This window comes from Condylostylus longicornis, unplaced genomic scaffold (genome assembly GCF_029603195.1).
Source record: "Condylostylus longicornis isolate FDR11 unplaced genomic scaffold, ASM2960319v2 ptg000162l, whole genome shotgun sequence".
NCBI classification, from domain to species: Eukaryota; Metazoa; Arthropoda; class Insecta; order Diptera; family Dolichopodidae; genus Condylostylus; species Condylostylus longicornis.
Genome location: NW_026578130.1, coordinates 437315 through 464991, shown reverse-complemented (window position 1 = coordinate 464991; position 27677 = coordinate 437315). Strand labels below are relative to the sequence as shown.

General features: G+C 23.9%; 2 protein-coding genes across 3 annotated transcripts in view; both read left to right on the top strand.

Moving 5' to 3' along the window:
• The window catches only part of LOC129616085 (tyrosine-protein kinase receptor torso), a 79807-nt gene extending 63637 nt beyond the window's left edge, over positions 1–16170 (top strand). Inside the window, exons 14-18 of the mRNA XM_055531555.1 lie at positions 5924–6018; positions 6084–6203; positions 15359–15496; positions 15579–15725; positions 16058–16170. Coding sequence (XP_055387530.1) covers positions 5924–6018; positions 6084–6203; positions 15359–15496; positions 15579–15725; positions 16058–16103 — 546 coding nt within the window. The 3' untranslated portion in view covers positions 16104–16170. The remainder of the gene's footprint in view (positions 1–5923; positions 6019–6083; positions 6204–15358; positions 15497–15578; positions 15726–16057) is intronic.
• A 2184-nt stretch (positions 16171–18354) lies between these two features.
• The window catches only part of LOC129616118 (glycine receptor subunit alpha-2-like), a 37548-nt gene continuing 28225 nt past the window's right edge, over positions 18355–27677 (top strand). For both annotated transcript variants that reach the window (XM_055531588.1, XM_055531589.1), the window contains exon 1: positions 18355–18518. In XM_055531588.1, the coding sequence (XP_055387563.1) occupies positions 18481–18518 (38 nt within the window). In that variant the 5' untranslated portion in view covers positions 18355–18480. The remainder of the gene's footprint in view (positions 18519–27677) is intronic.

Here is a 27677-nt window from a genome sequence, read left to right as displayed (position 1 = left end):
TCCTTGAATTTTAAAATGTACAACATTTATAAACAAAGTTTTCCTTTTTTTGCCATTTTTTTTCATCTTTTCTTTTCCAATTTCCTTGAATTTTATTACAGCTTTTGAAGAAAATGTATAGACAAATCTATATGCATATAATATATGTATTTATTTCACGCATATACCTACACGTACATTAAGTATATAAGACGCACACATATGATAAGTATGTGGGATATTTTCTGAATTATTACAAGATTATATTATAAGAGTGTCCTTTGAAGTATTATTTGTCATTTTGGTTTGCTTATTGAGAAACCTCATTCCATCCATATTTAATTTTGTTTCAATTTAACTGGTTTTGGTTCAAAATAAAGTTATACAACATAAAATGTGTAAAGGAATTGTTGACATTTTATTCTTTATATATGCATGTATAATCATATTTGTGTGTCTGTAACATTCACAGAAATGAGAATAAAATAAGGTATTGGAATTTTCTAATAAAACTTTTTACATTTTCTTCAATCCAATCTTAATATTTTATTTTTTGTTTTATATTTTAATATATTTTTGTTTTTTGTTATAAAGAAAAATAGGGGCCTTTGTTAAGTCGTCATTTGGAGTCAAACAACCACGTATACGCATATATACAAATGAAATAATTTTATTTATCTATTTTTTTTTCTGTTTTCTCATTTAATTATTTCATTCTCTTTTGATTTGGTTATTTTTGTATACACAGTTCCAGATGACATTTAATATAAAAGTGACACATAAAAGTGACATATTAAATTGACATAACTGTACCTACTGAATTTTTATATACGAATATTATTTTGATTTACAATATTCTGAATTAAAATTTCAATTTCAAATTAAAAACCTTGAAACAATTGAATAAATAATTATTGCGTCTTGTCTATTTAATTTCATATTAATTGGTTCTTTTTTTCTTCGCAAGAATAACTCAAATTTCATTTGACGTTATAAAGTGATAGGAAGCAATCAAGGGTTGTGTAAATATTCGAGTGAAAGAAAAAAATAATAATATTGAAATTAAAATTACAAAATAAATAATTATGAAGAATTACCAAATAACTCATACTGAAATTCAATGTTTATGAAATTATTATTAAATTGGAAATTATTAATTAATATTAATGAAAATTTTTCATATAAATTGAAATTTAATTTTAAATTGTTCTATAAGATTTTGTCGTGCAAAATTTGCTACAATAATTCAAAAAATTTGAGGAATTCTATTAATATTAGTAAAAAATTATAGGTACGAATGAAAATTGTCTATTAATGATGTTATTTAATAAATACCATAAAGTAATGATCACTTTAAAATAGTGATTAAAGTGGCTGTCATAGAGTAGATTTTACTCTTACATCGAATGATTATGAACTCGAATAATTAATATTATTCTTAATTCTAGTTCTTGATTCAATTCAAATATGTAAACTAAAATTTCAATAATTTAATAAAGTTCAATTTTAAATAATTCTAGAGAAGAGAATAAATCGAAAGGTGACTAAAATTAAGCTTTTGCCATAAAAATTTCAAATTCTTTCGTTTCAAAGTGACCAATGCACGAAAATTTTGAAAAAAATGAAACCGAAACGGTGCCATATAATATAAACAATTTATTCAAATTCAAGTAGAAGAACATTTTACCATAGATTTAATATTCAATTCAAGCATAAAAGCGATTAAAACTCAAACTAATAACCTCTCATCAATACCCCATTTTACTGTACTTCTTGAAAAAATTTATAAAGTATTATTTGATAACTGAAAGAAGAATTAGAAAACAACATTATTCTCTTTTTTTTTCTCTATTTTCTAATTCTCTATATACTTGTTTAGCACGTGTTTAAAGAAATGAGATAACAAGAACATGAAAAAGTAAAAAACAAAACAAATATAAAAACAAAAAATAATAAAAATCTAGTTTACTTACTTCGTTAAGCTCATGGGATTATGAATATTAAAGAGTGGAACAGGGAGTTGAGAGAGAGAGATAGGGAGAGAGACAGGAAAACTTTTTTCAAATTCTTTTAGCTTACACATTTTTTGTTTTTCTATTTAATACTTAAATTCCAATGACACAAATTTAATATGGCTTTGATTAAAAGGATAATTATTTTGTTGTGTAAATGATTTTTCCGTTATATACTATACAGTAAAATGATATCAAAAATAATGTTCATGTACAAATATACATACTTATTGTAAATAAATTAATCGATATATAAAATTGAGATTTTGTGTAATACAAAAATGAAAAAAACAAAATCAATTAATTTTTATGTCATACCGTACTATAATTCAAATATATTATAAGATTGTAAACATTTTCCTGAAAAACATTATTATATAATATATTATTACATAACAGAATATATTCTTTTTAATTTCTACGGAATTTATTAAGATTATTTTATAGTCTAATATTGTAGAAGATAAACATAAAATATAAAAATCTTAAAAAATGTTTAAAGTTAATCCTACCATTTCATGTTAGTCATACGTCTTACCATTCTCTGGACTTAATTTGACACTGTCGTTTATATAAAATCAAAAAAGAGAGGAAGATTGACAGAGACGTGAAAGAGTTTTAGAAAGATAGGTGAACAAAATAAAGAGATGAGATGTGAATATCTCACCAAATTACATTATTCCTAAAAAGAGTAAATTTAATACAAATATTAATTTTTATATTATTTGTCAAATTAACGTTGTTGTAAAATTTTATAATTTCTTAAGGGATGTTAAATACACTTTAGGATTCTACTAATATTGGATGAAGTTATAATTTTAAAATCCTAGAAAACAACAAATTACCCTATAAAATATGAATTTTTGACATTATATTTCAATGTTCATTTATGACATTGTTTTTTTTTTTAATTTCTTTCTTTGTTTCTTATTTTGTCCGTTGGGGGGGCATTAAGGTAAAATAGTTCTTTCCTGAGTATTTTTCAAAATATTGTTGGGAATACTTTTAAAATTTTATCGTTTCACTTGTTTAAATATGGACATATACTTATGTTTGTGTATATTAATGTACATATATATACTTGCGTTAAATTTTTGTTGAAACTTATCGTACATCTTCTTTCATATTAACGTCAGAAAGTTGAGGTTTTTTTTTTTCTTTTTTTTTTTTGTAAAGAAAAATGTTGTTCTCTTTTTCGTGCTTGTTAGTAATTTAACGTACATTCATAAAATCTTAATGTAGTAGACGCTTATATTTTTGTTGTTTTCTTTTATTTTTTTGGAATATTTTCAAAGATATTCAATTGTATATATTATGTATGTACATTACCAGGCATTAGCAACATATAACCAGTGGTTCACATGGTTTGTTTAAGTTGAAAACAGAACAAGAACGATTTTCCGCAGCGAAATGTCGAAATTCATATAGAATATTCATATAAAAATAGAACTGTAAAGCGAAATTACCATCACGAATTTAACCGACGGTGGTATAATGCCTAAAGGCCTAGTTTGTGACATTAATCATATGCAAAATATTAAACAGTTGATATTGTCGTCCCGCTGTTGTTGTCGGAAACTTTCCGCCGTTGTCGTTTACCGCTTGAGTTCTGTTTTTTTTGTTCTATTCTGGGTTGTGATACAAATTTTTTGAAAACAGAACTCTAAAACTTTCAAAACAAAAAGGCCTGGTTAATATGCAAATTTTCTTAATTTTTAATTCTAATTCATTGGAGGCAAATAAAAGTTGTGAACATCTGCCCAATGGTTTTAAAGAAAAAATTTAAAACTTTTTTATAAGATGAAAATATTTCAGAAAATAAACTTTAAGGAAAAAACTTTTTTAAACAAATTTATTTTTCACTAAAATATAAAACTTAAATGTACAAAATATGATGCTTAAAAAAAATCGCATCAATAATGTTATAAATTTTTTTTTATGTTTCTTTGCATTTTTTTTTATTTATAAATTTAATTTTAAAGATATCTTCGTTATAACATCCATGGTACAGTATCGTATATAATATTTTTGATAGAATATTGATTGAAAATTTGGAAACATTAACAGTGTAAATTAAAGCCACTTCATTTATTATAAAATTCTTTAAAAAATCAATTTTGATTGAACTTAGTGAAAATTTCAATAGTTCATAATAATTTTCGTTTAAAAATTAATCAAGGTCCTCAAATTACGGTGTCTAAACGAAAATTAAGACAGAGAGATACAGATTTCTTGAATTCTAATTTTTGCTTCGACTTGTCTTGTTACTGAACTCGAAAGCTAACTGTGAAAACAGAACCAAAGCAGTTAGCGGCAACGGCTGACAGATTTCCGTAATTAGCCCAGAACAAGAGCGGAACGATAAAATCAATTGAACAGTATTTTTAATACAATGTCACACACACGTGAAAACGTATAATCCCAAAAAAAATTATCAAATGTTAACAAAATGTTAATTGAGGATATTTTACCGTCGGCGTTCAAATTCGCAGCGGTAATTGTATTGCAAAAATTTTATCTTGTTTAAGTCTTTTAAAGCCGGATAACCTTTCAAATAAAAGTGTTATATTTATTTATTAGTTGCACTCTGGCATAAATGATAAGCTCTTTCACTTTGTTCATCTTTCAATTTGTTCAAAATGAACTTCATGTACTCAATATTTTTGAACAAAATTCTTAAAATTTAAAATTTATAAAAATTCATTCAACATTATTATTTTAAAAAGCAATATGTTTAAAGTTATTCAAGTGCATAAAATTTTATTTAAATTTTTTTTGTTATAAAATACGTCATGATTATTACTTTTTTTTTCAACTCAAAGAAGAGGATAATAAAGGATTAAAGCTTATTTTTAACATGTTCTACTTATGTAGTACCATACATTCTACAAATTGTAGCAAGAGAATAATGTAAATTGTAGCAAGAGAAAAAAACACGAATTTATTAATATTTGTTTAAATCTTTTTCTCATTATTTATTTTTTATAAAGCGTTATAAATATGTATAAGATCCGTTATTACAAAATTTCAATTATAAATTATAAATATAAAAATTTTGTATGTATGTACGTATAACAGTAAAAAATGTATGTTGGAATATTATTTACATTTATTATGTAAAAAATATTTGAATTTTTTAAAAAAATAATATGTTTCTTAATTAAAATTTATCAGTATTACTGCGGTGCATTTAAATTCCATGTATGTTCTTCGGATTAAGAGCAGTATTAAGTATTACAGTATAAGGTAATGTAACGAACAATTCGTCGTCAATTTGTTCATATCTCTGTAGCTCAGTTTTGTAGAGCGTCCGCTTAAAAAGCGGTAGGTCTCTGGTTCATGTCCAGTTCGAGAAGAAAAATTTTTTAATTTTTCTCCCTTGAACTCGTTCCTTTGATTGCACATCCATTCTTCATACTACTGTTTATAAGTAGTATGAAAAAATTTCCATTGAATTAATATTAGTAGTATTCTACTTTCTTACAGATGGAGCTGTCTTATATCTTTATAAATGTTAAATGGTAAATGACGGTTAATGTCAACGATCATTTTGCCATTGTAACGTCCTCCTATGCTATTTCAAAGTAAAAGACGCAAGTTGCTACTTTTATATGTTTGCCGAATTCGAAAAAAAGGATTTATGCACGATATTTTTAAAACTCTAAAATATATATGGAATCGATATATTTCCGGATACGACTGTTCCGTTTGCAAACTACCATAATCATAAGTAATTTAAATACGTAAACGGGACGCAAATAATATTTAGTTTCAATTTTACTAACCCTTTCTAGTGATAAATTTAACAGAACTGATATCAAGAAAAATTGTAAATAAAATATTTAAAAAAATTAAAAAGTTTTTCTTTTTATTATAAATTTAAAAAAATATTTTGACAATATTGACATTAATTTTTTGTTTTTTAATTTCAGGAATATTTGTCAAAATGTAAAATTGTTCATAGAGATCTTGCAGCAAGAAATGTTTTAGTGTGTAAAGATAGGACAGTTAAAATTGCAGATTTTGGGTAAGTATTTCTCTAAAAAAAAATGACAATCAATTTTAAATTTTGCAAATTTTTTTATTTTAAAGTTTAAGCCGAGATGTTTATCAAGAAAATGTTTATAAAAAAACGGGAAATGGAAAATTACCAATTAAATGGTTAGCAATAGAATCTATGACTCATCAAGTTTATACAACGCAAAGTGATGTGTAAGTTTAATATAACAATAGAATTTTAAATTTTTCAAATTATTTTTAAGTATAAGGTGAAATAATTTTATAGAATTTCAAGAAGTTATTATAACAGTAATATAAAATAATATTGCGTATTGCCCAAAACAATGCGGAAAAAATTTTTTACCAAGAAAGTACAATTTACAATTTTTCTCTTGTTTTTTGTCAAACTCCATTTTATCATGGTTAAAAACTCAATCTCATAAAAGCAAATTAAATTATACAATTTTTTCTCAAACAAGATATTTGGTGTCTTTTTACACAAAAAAAAAAAATAAAATATCCTTCAGATTTCTTTATAAAAAAAACTTTTTTTCATATTTTTCTCGACCAAAACATTAGAAACGTTAAAATGGGGTTTAAAATTGAAACGTTATAGATTTGGTCTGGAGTTTTTATGGCTATAAATGAGGCCTGAACCCAATGACATATTTAAGCACAAAAGTAAAAATTAATTTGACAAACTCGATTAATCGAAAACTGTCATTATTTACGTAGATCAAATTTTGACAAATGGTGATTGACGTTGGTACTGTTATACAAATAACACAAGACATAAAGAACAATTCTATTTGTTCTCTTTAACTTCAAAAATAAACTCTTTTAATTCAAAATTTCCTTTCCGATTCGGGATAATTACGCCCTCTAGTTACTTTGCTTATCTTCTTTTTTTATTTGCAAAAAAAACATTTAACTTTTGTCCTTCAACAAAGCTATAAAATTTAACGAACTGTAACAAAAAAAAGAAGTGATAGTTTAAAACAAAACAAAAAAAAGTCCTAAAAGACCGGCAGTTTTATTAAATTTATAAGTGTCTTATTTAGATGACATTGTGTTACAAAAAAAAAAAATGAAAAATTCTTTTGAAATTTTCTTATATTATAATTTTTTTTTTGCAACTTTCAAAATAATTTAAAAAAAAAATTATTATAAAATGAAATTGGTCTATCAGTTTTCACTTTTAAGTTATATTAAACTTCCTTCCACTTTAATCTATGAAATTATATTTTTTAATTTTAGGATGAATATTGGAAAGAATACTTTTTGGGAAAGAAATTTTTTTTTGGAAATGCAGAAATTGTCTTGTTTTGTGGCGAATTACTTATTATTAGAGTTGTAATCGAATATTTTCAAAAGTTAACCGCACAAAATTTACCAGTTTGATGTCTGTCACTTATTATTGAAATATCAGAAAGATTTTCTAATTAAAAATCAGTAAAAATCGGCGGAACACCAAAATTTATAAGTAAAACAAAAAAAATTTTAAACATAAATGTTGCTGAGAACAAATTACTGATAGAGCTTTGTAGTTCAGTTGGCATCCGCCGGAAAAACGGTATTCAAATCAACGGTATTCGAGCATAATTGACTCGTTTCTTTGCCAAGTTATCTGTTTCACCTGTATGAATTGCTATCCTTGCTTTATTTTAAAAATAATCTTTTATTTTAAAATTTCGTAAATTTCCGAAAATGTCCAATAGCTGGCACCTCAATAACGAGCTTTTTTCATATACCAACCGTCGACAAAGTGCGGCACATTGGTAGCATGTGACCCATTCAACTTTAAAATGCGGCTCATCATTCGTTAGCGGTTGCCTTATGAAAATGTCATTTCTTCTTGTAAGTGGATAATGTAAGAAACTGGGGTGGCCCATGTTTATACTCACATAGTATATATTTGACCTATATACTACAAAAGTTGCTGACGACGATTGTCATATACCATTATGGTTATTTATTTGTTTTCTTAGCTACTTTTTTGTCCAATTCAAATTCCAACATTTTGGAATGCCCTATTTAAAAAATCTGCATTTCTACTTTAACAATTTATTATAATTAATTTTATATTTTTTTTTACCGAAATAATAAGAAAAATCTGAAATTGTATAATTTTCTTTAAAATGAAAATTTTCTAGGAAAACTTTTAATAAAACTTCATTAAAAATTATTTACAAAATCGTAAATGCGTTTAACAAATTTAATATACAAGAAAACAAAAAACGAATTGTAATTAGAAGGTGATTTATTTTTTCTATACAATATTGGAATGATTCTAGTTAATAAGAAGCTTTTTAAATGATTAAGGGATTTCAAATGATTATCTGTTAGTGAAATCTTTTAATTTTTTCCACTAAAAGAGGATCCTTTTGACTTATTGGAAAAAGACCTTGAAAAACCTAAATACTACATTTTTTCTATGAAATTACAAGGAAAACAATATTTAATTGCGGTATGGGAATAGTAAAATTAATTATATAGTATGTATAAATATAAATTTTATCTGAATAATAGAGCGACCAACACCTATATAAAATTATTAATATCTTTTTGAAAATGTTTTCCTTATCTATTCAATGTTATGAAGTCTAAGGCGAAAAAGCATCAGACAATAAATGTTACTTATAGAAATATTTTTGCTTTTTAACATAAACTTTAATTTCATTGTAAATTTGTAAAATAATAAAACTTTTGTTAAATTTTTTTTTAGGAAATATCCTGAAAAGATAATGAAAATTAATTACTTTCTTAAAGAAAAAATTCTAATGCATACACCAAGAAATTTATAACGACTTCCAATTTGCATTAGAAAAAATTTATTTTATTTGATGGTCTATATAGATTTAAAATTATTGACACATGTAATCAGTAGGGAATTATTGCACATTGTCTCTCTGTGATCGACCTCAATTGAATAGGCTAACTAGAAAATGTAATTTGCGGATGAGATGGCGGCTCAATGATTGTATAAATGTGATGCCTTTAGAACGCTTGGGATTGACATAAGTAGTTCGACAGTGAAATTGAATTTGTCTTAAATATTAAGAGTAATTTTTCCTATCATAAGTTTTTTAAATTTTCTCAATATTTAAAATTTTTCTCTAAACTTATTTTCTATTAATAATATTGATTTTTCAGAACTAACGAACTCATCATGTTAAAATTAACCAACATGAACTTTTGAAACCATGAAATGTGAAGCATCCTCAATCCTATTCCAGAAACACCATCTTACAAGCATTTTCATTTTTTTTTCAATTTCGATCGGATTATATCATACCAATTTCTGTTTTGAACCTCTTTATTTCATGAAAACTGCTTTTACCTAATACAGGCAAACATTTCGAAGCATCTTCAAATTTTAATTTTGATTATAAAATACTGTAGTTGTTCTGTATGCATTTAATCTTGAATATTTAAAATGGAAAGCAAATTAAAGTTAACCAATTAATTAAGAGAACATTTTAAGTTTTCAATTTTTTTGTAAAGCAATAAATTATAATATTATTTAGAATAAAACTCTATTGAGTTACTTTTAAGTACTTTATAACTTAAAGTCCTTAATTATTTGCTTTGTATACAATTACAATAATACATACGTACATACATATATATAAATTAAAAACTTTCTTTTTACAAAATATTTTCCTTTATTCAAATATAAATTCATTTGGGTATATTTAAACTATTTATTCTTTTCAATTAAAATTCAAAAATATCCTTTGGGATGAATATGAAAATTTTCATTTTATACTTTGTATATCTATCTGTATGTATAAATAAAATGGACCCAAATACAATTTATTCCTAGAAAATTTATGAAAATGCTTAATAATCCTTAAAATCAAAATTAAATAACATAAAACTAGAAAATTTTCATTCCACAACTTAGCTTTATTAGCTGGTTAACTGTTATACTTACATATATACTTAATATGTACATAAACTCATATCCATCCATGGTTATTTAATAATTGTTCATCATATTTTTTCATTAAGAATTATATTTCTAATTTATTTTCGGACATTTATTATAGTTGACAACATTTTGACCCAAAAAACAAAGACAAAATGAAAATTTCAAATGAAAATTATAACAATTTATCTACATAAATGTATAACAGTTTGTATATAACAATATTTAGGTATTATACAAATATAATCGTACATATTGTACAGCACCATAAAGATTAACAGTGAAGAAAAAAACAAAAGTAATGAAAATTAAAGATGGCATAAAATATTTGGATAAAAATTTTTTTTTTATATTTTTGCGGACATCCTAAATATATTTATTATTTTTATTATTAACAAGACCATTGTCATCAAACAAGAAAATATTCTAGTTGATTTAGGACCATTATTCGTTGTTAACAGGATTCCAACCAAATAATTTTTCCGCTTTTTTATATTGTAATCGAAATAAATTTTTTTTAACCGAGATTTAATAAGAAATAAGGAATGATTTTTTGGGTATTTGCAATTTATAGAGTGTATAACAAAAATTCAGTTCAATACATTCAATAATATTGTTATATAAATGAATTTGAATTGATCAGTATATAAATAGGTCCAAGGATTTATTAAAATAAAAAAAAAAAATTTTTAATTTTTTAGATTATAGAAAATGTCCTTGAATTTTATACGAAAATATTTTTTATAATCGATTGAAAAAACAAAAAAGTCTAATGTGGATGTGGTCAGCCAAAAACCGAACGTAAAGGGTATTTTTTGGTTTAGCGAAAGCGTTATACAAAGTTTATGGTTAAAATATCCAGGAAAATGAAAATTTTAATCTTACAGAAGAGACTCACATTGTGTTGCTCGCCGAATATCCGAATAATGACAAATTCTTCAGTTAATTCCAGTAGTAAACGAAACCTAAAATATTAAATTTAAAAACAAAATCTGTCAATTAGTTTATAATATGTAACATCACTACATCGTGGAAGTTCCTTCATATTGTCATAATAAATATATTAATAATTCTGACATATTCCTAAAGTTGATCAATCCATAACATAAGCAAAGCAAACGCAAATTTATGAAAATTTTCACGAAAATCAATTCGGCTTCAAATGAAACACACTAGTGCATACACAAACAGACCGACAATCATGTCGGTACAAATAAATTTTTGTAGTTTCCCATAATAGAGAAATGCGTTTTCGCCAACATTCAAAAATTCGACATACAAAAATTGATCCCATCACAAACTTCCCTTATTGTATTCCATGCGGTCGATAATTAAGTGGATATAAATTTTTATAAATTCAACTTATACGCAAAAAAGAAAAAATAAATAAAATTAAAAGATTAAAGTTGTACTCAAAATTTAAGAAAATTTAAAATTTAAATTTTTTATCCTTGATCGAATTTGACCTTCAAAAAAGGAGTAGAAGTTTGTATTACCAGTTTATTTGAAGTACTCGAAAATATTTTGTAAAGAAGAACATTTCTTAGAACTTTATTTCAAATGAAATTTTATGAAGTTTTTAATGAGAATTAAATAAAAGTTATAAAGAAGAGAGAATGAACCACTGACATTAAGATTCACAGAGAATGTTAATGATAACAAGTTGAACTACGAGATAAAGATTAGAAATTTTCTTATATATTGCATATTTTTTTTTAGTCGTCTTGATTCGATATGTCGAATTGTGATAGTTGTGTAAAGTCCAAGATCATTTCTCGTAATACTTCAGATTTAATCGTGCTTCATTATTTTACTTAATAAAATTTGTTTTTCTGTTTACTTCTCTTTGATTATTTTACTATAGATTGTTTTACCCTTTTCCAGGTACCAAATCGTACTTCGGCCATATCGTGTTATCATATTTTAGTTTTCCTTATTCTATTCCCACGTTAATCTTGGTATTTTTCTTTATACTGAAGCCTACAAAACGGAAGGTTTCCGAAGCTTCTTCCATATTCTCTATGCCCATCTCAGGAAAAGTATAAATCACAGTGTTGTCTGCTTCCTAGTAGTCTCTGCACAGAAAACTCCTCACCTCATATTAGTTAGATAAATACAACATGATGTATACAGTATAGTTAATCTTGACACGTTAACGTTACAACAAAATATTAAGGTCAGTTGTCAACATCAACCTATCCCTTTTATCATTACTGCAATACTGCTTTCATATTTTCATTGCTTGTCCATTTGCTCTTATGTTCTTATGTCCATTTGCTCTTTTAAAAGCCAAATAACGCCAAAAAACGTGATTGCGCTTGCGATTATCAAGAGAGCCGTTTCCAAAACTACATATGAAAAATCACAAAAAAAATTTTACACGCATTTTTAAATTTCAAAATCAAAAATGTTTTTTTAAATAAAAATAATAATATTTTCTTATTTCATTATATTATAGATTAAATTCCACAAAATTTTCTCCATCCTCCAATTTCATAAACGCGCTCTGTGAACCAACCTAATATGGGCAGATCATGATTATAATAATAATGTACTTTGAAATGGAAAAATTACAGTCATAAATTTGATTTTTCTTATTTTGATTTTATTTTATGAAACCCTTATGTTTAAATCTGAAAAATCAAAAAAGACCTTGGTTAACAAAAGTACATAAAATGTGACCTTCAAGGTTTTAGAAATTTTTTTTTAAATTCGTATAATGAAAACAAAAAAAAAATAATGCGTTTGTGATGAGTACGTCATTATTAAACCCATTAAGAATGGTCAGACAGAATTAACTGTAAATCTTTTTGCTTAATATTATATATAAAATATTTTTGTGTTATTTTTACATCGTCCTAGTGATTAATTCTTCTAAGTAGAAAAAAAGAGGAATTTTTACACGCCATTTTGTTAAAATTCTCAATTAAATTCAAGATAAAGAAGATGAATGCGTAAATAGAAGAAAATTTTAAGAAAGAAAAAAATAATCTTTCTAGAAAATGTCACTTTTGAATGTCAAACAATAGTAGATGTAAATAATCTTTATAAAGAAAATAAGTGACTAAAACCTCGCAAGAAATTTTAAATTAAAGCTAAATCATGGCATTTTTAGATTAGTGCTAAATTGAGAATAGTGATTTTATTTCAAGATGAGAATAAAAAGTGGATTAAATTTCGTTTATAATTTTATTAACTATGTGTACATGACTCAGGAGTCTAATAAGCAATTCGATTAAGGGGTAAAATTTTATGCTTATGTCAAAAATGAAAACTCACTTTCTCATTTATTAATTTCTCGAAATCAATTTTCCTTTTTTTCATCCTTAATTATTGTAAACTTCCCGTATATAAACACAAAATTTAATCTTAATTTCCTTATTTTACCAAAAACATAAAATTTTAAAAATTGCTAATAAAAAAAAACCTTGATCAACAAAAATCAATAAAATTCTACTTTAAATGTAGAGAGATGTAAAATGTTGCGTAATTAAATTTTATAAGGCTAGAACATGATTTTACCCCTTAAGTTTTGTTACAGATGATTAATGTCAAAAAATTAGGGGCAAATTTAATAAATTAGTCAATTGTAAAATAAATTTAACAATTCTTAAAATTTCCTTGTTCCTTTTTTCTTAAATTATATTGAAACAAATCAAAAATATTTTGTATAAACAAGACATAAAAAATTAATTAATAATTTCAATCAAATTTTTTAAATGGAAAGACTTTGATTCAAAATAGAATTGAACAGTTTAAAAATTATAAAAAAAAATAATACTTTCATTTACTCCTGTCAATCATTTGTAAATGTAGCAATCAGACTACACCACCATAAATTTGAACGCACACTGAAAAACTAAGAAAAAAAAAAATATAATAAAGAAAATTTTTAATTAAAAAGAATTTCTGAAGGTATTCAGACCAGGAAAAAAAATTCCATTTACTGATTTTTGTTTCACTTATAACATAATCTCCGGTGGGTTAGGGAGTAGAGATACCAACAGTAGGCATGCTTATACATAAAATAAATTAATTTTCTTTCCCATTATATTTTTTATTCGTTAAAATAAATGATTTCTTAATTACTTGTACCGCATATACTTTCTTACTAAGTCTGAAACACAAAAACAATTCTGTCTCACATGGAATGACACTTTGTGTTTAATGTGTTTGAAATCTCTTAACCGCATTTTTGATTTTTCATCTCTTTTTTTCTTTCAGGCACTTTTTTTCATACACAACAATTAATCGTTTTCGTTTTAAAAATCTCAGAGCAACACGAAAAACAAAAGAAAACGAAAAACAAAGAGAAAAATATCATAAAATTTATTAAATGATGTGTAAGGAAGAGGCAAAGAACCTAATTTTTTTTTTTATATAATCCTTATCTGCTCTAAAAACAGAACAAAACGAAACGAAACAGAAAAAAAAATTGACCCACTTCTGTCTGCAAAAATATTATAACAAGGGCATATGTACTTAATGTTCACGTACACCCATAAAATACACTTGTATAAATACATACATACCACACATGTCATTATGTATGTAACAAATGACCTTGAAATTTATGATTTTACAATATGAATTCTTTGTATAACTCTTAGTTCTATATATATATATAAATTCTACATTATATATGAATATTATTTAATTCCAACCATCCGTGAATGATAAGAGAAAACACACTAATTCACTTTCTCTCATCCGTATCCTTTATGTACATAGTACATACATATATACATTCTAAAATATTATACAAAAGCCACATAAATTCTTCCGAATTCTTCTAATACATTAAATTTTTTATAAAAGAATAAATACGATATGAACTGAACCCCAAAATAATTTTCAAATGAAATCGTATACATTGCATTGAATTAGGGCGCTAGTATATAAAATTTCATTATATACATAATATTTATTATGTTGTATAACAATTTTCGAGGAGAGTTGAAAAGCTTGAGGTTTGTTAATGAAATTTTACTGTTATTCTTAAAATTGGTTCCTTTTTTTTTTTTTTTTGGAATTCCGGAAAAAAACCACCTGTGGAGCATAGAATAAATATTACAATATTTCTTACAAAATTTATTGATTTATCCGTTACCTTTAATACACGCAAATATATTTTTCATATAACAGTTTTATCTTCTTGTATATTTCAATTCGAAAACTTTTCGAAAATATTTTAAGTACGCAAGTCCGTTTTCTTGAAAGTTTTCTTTAAACTTATGGTAACACAACACGCTAGACCAGACCAAATTATAAAATGCCTTAATTTTTATTGAATTAGAAAAGCTCTCTTTGTTATACACGAAATAATTGTTAGCATATACAAAAACCAAATTAAGTTAATACTGAAACCAAGTTCAGTTTTCAATATTAATTCGGAATAAAAAAATTTATTAATTTTTTTTTTGTTTTTTGATTTCAGATGGTCTTATGGTATTCTTTTATATGAAATTGCAACACTTGGTGGTACACCATATCCTTCAATACCAACTACAAAATTATTACAATTATTAAAGAATGGTTATCGAATGGAGAAACCAAAAAATTGTGGTCAATCATTGTAAGTATAACAATAAGACGTTATTTAAAATTTTATAACAATTTTTAATTAATTATACTAATTTTAAAATATATTCTTTTAGGTATGATCTCATGCTATCTTGTTGGAATGCAGTTCCAAGTCAAAGACCTACTTTTTCAGATATTATACAAAATTTGGACGAAATCCTATTAAAATTATCGGATGAAATTCAAATTGAAAATTTAGAAGAATCAAATAATGAGAAAAGGTACAAAATGGTTCACTCTTAAATAAATATTAAGGGTCATCACGTAACAAAATAAATTCCAAACGTATGATAGAACGTATCATCCTATAGTATAAGAAGATCAGAATTAACTATTTACTGATATTTTTCCCTCTACTTTAACCTTAGTACACAATTTTAGTATTTGCTTGCTGTTTGTTATATTGACTATGCTAACTGAAATTAATTAACAAATTCAGATGCACCCTTACCCAAACCCTTAACATAAACCATAGTAGTACTAGTTATAATTTTTTAATACATATTATAATACATAATTTTAATACATATTTTCTTTTTTTTTGTCTTTGCAGGTCAAAATCGGTTTCAGATGAGTCTTATCTTAATCCGCTTTTATAAAAGCGTTCACATATATTTAATAAAATATTTTTTATTTAAAATAAATTTTTTAAAAAAGAAAATTTGATTTTCTGAGTTTGATTACAATTTTTTGAATTCGAAAATATTTTAAGGTATTCATAACGGTATAACTGTTATAAGGTATAACTGGTATCTACGTATATCACATTATAATATTAGTAAAAGCAACAACCAAAGCATGTATTCTGTAAATTTTACTGTTCTATTGAGCCCTCGAAACTTATATTGTTTTCATTGCAAAAAATCAATTTTTAAATCAAACATTGTTCATGGATTTTGTTTGACGAGAATTGAATAGCATTTTATTCATGTAAACTGTCCATTGCTTTTCGATTTATCAAATTGCATGGAAATTTTTCATGCCATCAAACTATCATCAAATTTGTATCATAATATATCAAACAGAATGCATGAACAATGTATTTAATGGGTAAACGCTGCTCCAAAATTCAATAAATTCAAAAAAAATCGCATATTCGAATTCGGAACTGTTGAATTTTGCTGTAACATATTATTTCAGAAATTAGGATGTCAAATCAAGGTAATGGAATGCTGAAAAATCTATGAAAAACTGTTAAAAATATGGTCTCATATTATTACAAACATGTAGTAGAAAAAATTATGAAAAAGGCTATATATATAGTAAGTAGGAGAACCTATGGAATTTAAAAAAAAAGCTGAGAATACAGTTAAGATTAAACATTAACCGTTATTTAAAATAGAATCAAAATAGAACATGTTTTTATTACAAATTCTAGTGCATTAAGATAAAGGGCCATAAATGCACATTGATATAAGAGACATATTTCAGAAATTACAATGGAATTTACAGGTATCCGCATGATATTTATTTCTCTCGCCCATAATAATGTTTATTTTTTTTTTTCTAAAATTAAGTATTAGATAATGAAGACCATGGTGCTACCAGAATATGAAAGACTAATGTACAACAAGTATTTTATATTTTCATTGCGTGTTTTCTCTTTGTTTGTTGCAAAAAAAAATTCCTTTATTCAAAAAACATAAAACACACAAACGGAAAAAGAAAGAAGAAACCGAAGTATAGAAATACGTTTTAGTGTTGCCGTTGTGTTGCAAATAATTTTTTAATTTTCCACATATAACGGTAAAATGTTTAATATTAATTTTTTTCATTTTCTTCCCTATTCATTTTTTTATTTTTTTCTTTTAGTTTTGAAAAATAATCAAAAACTATTTGGCCTTCAGACTTTGTATATCGGCAATGCTTTCTATACACTTTCATCTATTTTCCTTTTAATTTTATTATTTTCATTTTTTCTTTCATGATTTTTTAAGAAAAAATAATTATATTTTTTTTTTTCAGTTTTTTCCACTTTCGTGTACAATAAAGTTCAGTTATATTCGTATAAAGCCGAGCAAATAACATTATTTTGTATATTAAATAATAACAAAAGCAAAAAAGAGAAAACAAAAACAAAAATTCAAAACAAAAGAAAAATGAAAAAATTTCAGATCATAACGGATTACATTTTTTTGCTTAGTTACTGTTAGTTTTTCGTTCGGAAAAGAAATCATTTTTTCAAAATAGCGGTAATTATGCATTATAAATGAAAATAGAAAATACAAAAAAAATGAAAAAAAAATTAATTGTTATGAAGAGAGAATGAGAAAGTGAGAGTGAAAGAGAGAGAGAAAGAGAGAGAATATAATAAATTATTGCATAAACATTTTAAAAATAAAAAAAAATAGAAATATTTAAAAGTAATTTTTTAATTAATGCCAATTTCTCTTAAAACTTTGATAACAAATTATTTAATAAAAAATTTATAAAAATTCGGAAAGAAAAAAAATAAAAATTATAATTACTTCAAAAAGGATTATTGGATAATTTCCCACTTTTTTCCCCCCCGTAAATTTATTCAAGAAATAAAAAAATAAAATTATAAAAATATTTTACAAAAAATTAAAAAAAAAAATTACACAAATTCTGAAAAAAAAGTCAAAATGTCTTTTCTAGTGCCTTTAAGTTTATTGTGATAAAAATGAAATTGAAAGATGTCAAAATAAAATTCAGACACACAAAAAATATACAAAAATATAAATTTCCAAAAATATCAAAATTAAATTCAAAGCAAAAAAAAATAGAATTGAAAAATTCAAATAAATTCTTAATATTAAAAAAATTAAAAAAATTATAAAAAAAAATTAAAAAAAAAATAATTTTTTAAATTTAAAGTACATAATTTATTATTTTAATTTTATATATACATATATATATATAGGAAAAGTTTAATATGACAAGAAAAAATGTGAAAAAAATTAATAATGAATTAAAATTTCAAAGGATAAAAAATATTCTTCTAATTTATAATTCATGAAATCAGATAGCATGAGATCAGCTGTTGCAATAAGGTGAGATTATAAAAAAAGAAAACAATTAAAATAGCCCTAATAATGTAAATATCAATTTGATGTCAAAATGTCAAATTCAGAATGACACAACATACATAAGATAGATCATTAAAATCTTTTAAGAAAAATAAAAATTTTTTTTGAAATAAAACTCGAAATTATCAAAATACGTTTGACAACAAGTTAGTTAAATTTTATAAAATAAATTTTGACACTGACATGAGGTTGAGATTGATAGCTTGAATTATCATCAATGTCATTATCATTAGTATCATCAGTATTTTATTAAGAAAATTGATTCTAATTCGCTGGCAATTGATGAGTTATGAATTGATTTCGAATGAGTTTTCTGAATTTTTATATGGCAATATATTATTTTTACAGCGCTAATATAATTGTAAATTGCGACACAAGCCCGAATCATTAACACTCCCAAATTGTAAAAAAAAATGTGATAATTGAAATCATAGCAATAAAAATTCACTATCGTAACATACACTTTCTGTATATAGGTTTCATTTCACAGCATTGTTTGAATTTGTAAACTTATAAATAATTTTATATTTTTAATTAAAAAATTTGATCAAATCTTAAATTTGGATAAAAATTTCCAAATTAATATAGTATGATATAAAATTATTTATATAAAAAATTAATTTTTTATGATTACCGCACTGTTATGACAATAAATCATAAGTATAATGTCAATTATCTAAATCAATCGCAATTTTGTTCAGTCAAGTAATTTTGACTGGCATTTCAAGATATTGACATTCTAATTACTAGTCTGATCAAGACCAATCAACTTTTTAATTCAATTTGTCCCCAAGAATATTTGAACGGAGAACAAGCGCAAAAATTTTTGATTTTCAAATTAGTATTTCAACTAAATTGACAATAATTTTCAACTAACAACAAAAACTTTACTTTTGATTCAGTTTTTTTTCTCAATTATTTTAATATTTATTTTATTAAAATCCCATAAAATCAAAAAATTTTAAAATAAATTTAATTAAATAAGTAAAACATGTTTAAATTTTACAAATTTCTGCTCCATGTGAAACCAACTTTGCAATATAGTTTTTGCAATTCATATTTAAGTCTGTGTTCGACTGTATCAACAATTTTAAAAACAAGAGAAAAGAAATTTTTAGGAAAAAAAAATTATATGTAAAATTCTAAAATATAAAATTTTTGTTTCTATCGACTTCATATTAAATGCATTTGGAACATGCATTCCGTGATCGATTCAAAACACGTCAATATTTTTAAGGAAAAACAAGGATATTTGAAAACATTTAAGATTTTTGGTTTTTTATTAATTTTCTTTTTCGCTATTTAAGAAATAAATGTAATTGTATACTTTAAAAAAAATTTTTTTTTTATACTTCTTCCTTTTATTTATTTATTTTTTTTAATTTGTCTCTAAAATTGCATTTCTTTTAATAACGTTTTTGTATCGTAGTTTTAATATTCAGACGTTTGCATGCAATCTATTATAGCTCTATAAGTTGGTGAAAAATATTTTTTTAAATATTATGCACATTAGGCACGCATTTTTTTATATTATTTTTATTTATTTTTTTTTTTTTTTCCTTAAATTATAGGAAAATATAAAAATTTTTTAGAAACAATAATTTTAATTCATTTTCTCGCGTTACTTAAAAAAAATGTTTTTTTTTATTTTGGTAATCAAACACTAGCGCCATCTAATAGTGTAAAAAGATAGTATGGATTATAATTTTTCCTTCTCTTTGCTCTTTAACAAAAAAAGAGAACCCCGTAGCATATGCAATCTATTCGAAATTCGTCTAAAAGTAAATTTTAGCTCATAGCTATTTCTGATTTTAAAAAAAAGTCACAAACAATTTTTGAAAAAGTATTTTTCATATTCACTACCTGCTTTCGAAAGTATATACCTATTTCTTAAAAAAAGATTAGTTTTAAAATGTGTTTGTTTACAAAAACCGGAAACCTCTTCAAAAATGTTATTTGTAATTTTAATTGTATCGCAGTTATGAATGACGTTTATGATTTGGGACTCTCTTTACTTAACATCAATTATAAATTAAGTATTAAAGGGTAATGCTTAATGATTTATGTGTGTTCCATGAAATTTTGAGCACTTAATATAAATTTAAGACACTATCAAAGTTGATTACATATTATTTGTATATAAGGGCCCGTATAACCTCTAGCGGCCAAAATTTAAAGAAAATATTAATTAATTAAAAATTTATATATATATACATATTATATATATATATTTTTTTAAGTCGCAATTGTATTCTTTTTCCTTTATTATTAGAACTATTAAAAAATAGAAAAAATTAAAAAAAAAATAATGAACAAGCAAAATAAAAACAATATTTTGTATTATATTTTGTGCTAATTGCGCAACTATTCAACCAGCCTATAAATACCTTCTACCCTATATTATGTATTCAAGCCTACCTTTTGTATTTACCTGGTCCATATAATATTATAAATAATTATTATAATATTATTATGGGTTTTTTGTTTTTATATTTTATTTTTATTTCTTAATATTATATTTTTTTTTGTATTTTAAATATTAATTATAATAATAAAAAAAAACAAAAAAAAAAACAAAAATTGAAGGATTTCATATCGTGACTAAAATTAAGAAAATTCAAAGAAAATATATGAAAAGTAAAAAAAATAGAAGAAAAAAAAAACAAGATTTGCATATTGATGACCTAGTTCGATAATTCGTGCACTAGGTCTAACAAAGAATATCTTGGCATAGGTCTATATACGTTATAACAGTTACGAAATATTACACGTGCGTATATAAATATTTTCAACAAATTTAAAATTATTTCTATTGAAATTTCAATTAATACTAGAATTACCGTAACAGAGATGTTGGTAAACTAGCTCAATATAGTTCAACTAAAATTCTTATAAAAATTTCGTTTATAGTTTATTTAATATCTGTTAAGAGTATAAAATGAAAAGTACAATTAAAGTATTCAACAATTAAACGTTAAATATTAAACAGTCCAAGTGTACAACACTAACCGCCAACTAATCCCGCCCGCCTTTTCAAATATATAGTATTTCAAATATATGGTTTCTGATCTGGTTTTTATCTGGTTTTACATTTTTGAATAGAAAATAAATGTCTATAATTGAAATCTTCAATATTGAATGTTACAGGTTAGTTTTATAATAGTATAATATTAATTTTCTGTAATAATATAACAGAATTTGCAATATAATAAAATTTACAATTTACTCATAACTAATTAACTAATTAAATAGAACGAAAGTAATTTTAATTGAAAATTTTAAACTAATCTTAATTTACTGACCTATAGATGTCGCCTTTTTTTTTTTCTTATTGTTATCGTTAAATACCGTTTGAGTAAAAAAAAATAATTCAAAATACCATAAATACCTTTTCAGTATAGTGATTAATGTACATGGCAGCTCTCATGAATCGATCACGCTATTGTGGAAAATAACAAGATGGTAACACCGTTTTATTTCTTTATTTATTTGTTTGTTTTATTAAATCAAATAATTATATTAAGGAAAGTAATAACTTTAAGTATTACTAAATAAAAAAATAATTGTTATTTTATTTTCCTTTATGATTATAACAATTTTTACTTTAAATAAAAAACTTTTCAGACCACAAAATTGTAATCAAGCCCTTTATATACAAGCAATACCTAATGTACATAAGGAATAAAATGCGGTGACCAGAATTAAAATGAACAAGCATCTTTTACGCACCATGTTTTTTTTTCTTGAAAATTAACATAATGACCTTAACTTTTTCTCGTATAAATTAACAATATAACAAAAAAAAAATGTTTACCTAATCTTAATTATACGGGGTAAAAAAAAAATTATAAATACCATGAAATTAGTGTTAATAATATAAAATACAAAATAATAATGAGAGCTACATATAGTGGATATGATCTATTGAATTTAAACATTATAATGTTATTAGCATAAAATGTAAATAACAAAATATATATATATATATATATTTTTTCTAATCTAATCAAAATTACCTATAAATAATCAAGGTTATTATTATATTGAAAATTGTATTATATTATTTAATTTTTATTAAAAATAATATTTTTAATCGTAAACATTTTATTTGAAACAAAGAAATTTATTTCTGTCACAAATAATATTGATAGGGAAGAAAACAGAATTCTTAAAAGTGTGAGACTATTTTAATTTTAATAGTATTAAAAAATCACAACTACATTATAGTATGTAGTTGTGATTTCGATGACATTTAAAAATTCAATATTGTGATTATATTACAAAATTCAGCTTATTTGTCTGGACTATAATAAGCTGTATGTCATAACACAAAGGCAATATTAGATGTTACATCTCCATTTTTAACAGTATGAAAGAAAACAGAAAATCTTGACAAACGTAACAACATATTAAGGAATATTGGAGGAAATATTTGTAAATTCCAAAATTTTTCACATATTTGCAACCTGGAAAAACCAAAAATTATTAATTACCACAAATATCAATACTGGTTAACTGCAAATATCAATACTGGTATAATATAACTGGTTTTGTACAACGAAAATCTTAATCATTAAGCAAAAATGCATAATTATTTTTCAACTTGTACTGAGCTGGGGAAAAAAAATTCGGCTCCTTGCGTTTCTAGTTTTGACAACTTTTGTCGTAATTTATTTGCTGTAATATTGTAAAAAAAAATGGATATACTTTGGCGCAATTCTACAACAGACGTTTAATATTGCATTTATTTACAATATTTTTTCTTTTTAAACCTTATTTATTACTATTTTGAGTAATTTTTTTTTGTATCAAATATAAATAAAAATAAATTAATACCATAAAAGTTTAAATCTATAATAAAAATGTGATTGAAAATTATTTAGAAATAATATAAAAATTTTCTCAATTTCACTTTATCTATCAATATAATAAAAACCCGTTGTATTCACGTTTCTTTAAAAATAAACTTAATGAAAATGTTATACCGTTAAATTTAACTATTATATTTTTAATATTTATTTTATTCACCTTTATATTTTCATATAACGCCACGAAATCTCTATAAAATATATTACGTATATAATGGAATCTCAATGCATATAAGTTATAATATCGTAAATTATAATATAAATTACGATATAAATATAGATTTAAAGCCATAAAATATACATATGTATAATCAACAAAAATTATAATGCAATCAAATCATAACAAAATATCCGAACATAAAAATAATTTATTTAAAACAAAATTTTGATCTCCTGTTGAAAATATGCGGAGCCTTATATTATAAGCAAGAGAATAAAAATATTTATTTGAATATTAATATTAAGAATATTAATATTATCATAATTTAATTGTTGAATGTCAAAAAAAAAAACGAATATATTAAATAATCAAATTAATATTAATAGGTAAAAGTAAAATAATAATAAAGAAAATATAATATTCTCGTATATAACTATGTATGTACATTTTTAGATGTCTGTATGTGTACAATCATCGACTTTTCTTTATTTGTTTTTCATTTTATTTATTCTTTTTTGTCAGCTAAAAATATCATAAACATTTTAAAAGAAACAGTTATTATTATTTTACCTTCTACCTCCCTATGCACATTATCCTATAAATATCAATTCATCAAGTGTGCTTTTCTTCTGTCTTAGAAATTATATTATAATATTATATTTGTATACATATGTATGCATACGATCATAAAACAGACATGCATTACTATGGTGGACAGATTTGAGTTGACGAGCATAAATATAAGGTAATTACTGACATAAATATAAGGTAATAATTTTCAATATATATTTTACGGATAACTTACGTTAACCTCATTTCCATTAACCGTGTTTGATGAGTATTTTCTCTTATTGTAATTGTGCGACCCGTTTCATACAAGTCAAAATTCTGAATTCATAGTCGCCTTGCACGTTTTATTTTGTCCGGATAAACGATGATTATGGAGTTCAAGATGCGAATGCTTTTCCTCTGCGTTCAGTAAGCCATTTTGTTTGCATAGCATGCTCTTGTTTTTTTTTTGTTCTACTTTTATCTCTTCTTATTAATAACTGCTTTTATCTGTGAATACGTTCACTCGAATATATGCAGTCTTGATTGCTACGCCCTTTATCGGTATAGTCAGTATTTTGTGAATTGTAGATTTTAAAGCCGTCATTTTATGTTTCATGGAATAATTCAAATATGTACTCTGGAATGCACCTTTTTTTAGTGGTTGTCTTCCTATAAATATGTTGATTTCAATTTTATTTTATAACGTTCAAGGTTTTTGGTGCAATTCGTATAGATAAATGATTGCAATTTGTATAGATTGTTAATGTTAAGGAATTTCTGGACTATTGCGAAAATATCGTTAATATAACGTATCCAAACTCCTGGCAGCAAACATTGTTCCATTTTTTTTTTTTCAACTTCAAATTAAGTAATAAAAGATTAAAATAAAAAAACTAGTTTTGTAGATCTTCTTTTAATACTCAAATTAGATGTCTTCAATGCAAAGCTTTGCTAATTTATAGAATACTCGTGCTTTGTCAGTTCAAATCTTTTCTTTACTCCGTGATCTGTAATAAAATTAAAAGCTTCAACACTCAACTTACTTTGGTTGTTACTTGTTTTCATTATTGCTTTAAATATATTATATACAGCTTCACATATGTATATACATACATAAAATTTTCATATTTTTAATTTGTAATAAATAGGTGACACGTGAAATTGTTTTAAGGCAAAATTTTCCAAAAATAAATGTTCCAATAAAAATAACATAAAATACCGCAAACTGTCAACGATAATTTTCAATACATAATTCTAATAAAAAAAACTAATTTTTATATAAAGTCATAGAATCAATTGACATAGATTGAAAAAGTCAATTGTCATATTAATTTTGTTTATTTAGATTTAGACTGATACAGACATTATTAGAAAGATGCCATTAATGACATTTTAGTTTAGATTCTTTTTAAGTTTGAACACCATAAAATAAAATTCAAATGCCTGTTAAAGAATCGTAAAAGAAATTAAACTATTTAAATATAAGGGTTCGTTTCCCTTCACTGTTCGAAAATTCGCACAAAATAATTTTTACACTATAATCTAAATTTTTGATTTCTCTTTATGTTCAGAGGATATTTGATATCTGGGGTGTGTGTTTCGACTTCAGCCTTCCTGTCAATTTATTGTGTCAATTCAAATCGATTGTTTTAACTAAAAATTGCAATCAGTTTGAAAAACATTATACTGTTCATTGCTTAATATTGCATGCCACCATAGAGTTGCTAGTGTGCGCGTTTGGATACGGAATACAAGTATAAGCAATCAAACAATTGTAAAACAAAAAATCACGTGTCAAATATCAAGCATATATTTTGTATAATAACTATGTATTTGTTATTCAAAATTTGATTTAGTTGAGTTCCGGAGTTAAAATTTTTTTTTTCAAAAAGGTGAGAAATGTTAAAACGCTTATTATATAAAAAATTTTCAAAAATACAAAATTTAAAAATAAAGGTAAAAAATTAATACAAGTTAATATTTTAATTTTTCCAAAAATATAACACTCTACTTATAAGTACATCAATTCATATAGTCGGAATTTTTCAAATAGGGTTTCACTATTTTACTTTTTTAAATAATCAAAATCACGGAAAATCAAAATAAATATTTTTGTCTTGTTACTTTTCTTCCATATACCTACATACATACATTTATACTGTTAAATACTTTTATAAAATATTCTTTAGTGATTTGCAATGATTTTCTATTTATGTATGTATGTAGTGGTGAGAGTATTACAGAATTCGGAATTAGGTATTTTCTTTTCTTTCTTTTTTTTTATTTCATATTATTTTTATTTATTTATTTTACCAAAAATAAATGATTTATGCAGTACCTTACAGTCATATACGATGTATGTACATTTTATATAATAATTTTTAAACATATATACATACATACATATGAATGTACATACAATGTGATAAGTTTTATATTATATTTTATTTTAATATTTGTTTATTATAGGGTTTCATATTTGAATTTTTTGTTGTTTTTTATTTTGTGCATTTATTTACCAAAGTGTCTATAAGTTGAAATATTTACGTATTAAAAGAACACCATAATGACATAAAATAGTGAAAAAAGAAACAGAAAATAAAAAGAGAAAAGGTATGTTATAGGCATAATTTCATTGAAATTTTAAAAACAAATATTATTTTTATTCATGTATCAACATGTACAAATATTTTCATATATACATACATATATATGTAGGTACAGTAAGTATAGAATGCAGTTAAACAATACTGTACAAATATACTATATATTGTTTTTTTTAAATTTGTCTCTTTCACATGATACGTCAATACAAGTATAACTATACATAATTATATTTTGAAAGCAACATTGATGAAGTCAAGGTAAAAATAGCGATTTTTCTTTATTTTCCTTTAAATTTTTTTGTTATATTTTTTTTTTTTTTGAATCGATATTTAAAATCTACAAAAAATTTTGTTGAAAAGAAATCGAAAGCTTCCATTAAAATATGAAAAACTGTAAAAATATACTTTTCATAATATCAACCAATATATATATGTACATACATATTTCAAAAAATTCCTTATTTATACCCTTCCTTATAAGGTGCTCATATTGTATATATGTATTTCTATAAAAATGTGTATAGATGCAAATATGAATGATATATGAGCAATACATATATAAAACGTAGCAGATGTTTGCATAATTTTGAACAAAAATTTAATACATTTAATTTTTTATAAATATAACAATGTAGTAAATATTTTACTTGTAATGTTAATACCAATATTGTCATATCCTATATACTACACACATACAACTCATTTATTGTATTATAGATCAGATACATAAATACATACGTACAGGGAGCCCTAAGAATATCAGTTTTTGGCAACTTATTGTGAAAAAAACCGAAAATAACAGACATTTTCAAATTTTTTAATATAGGTATACAGTATGTTAACGACACCGTTATATGATAATAACAGATAAATGTTACTGATCCCGTTTTTTCCGAATTTCTTACGTCATTGGCAAATTATTTAAAAGAAAAAAATA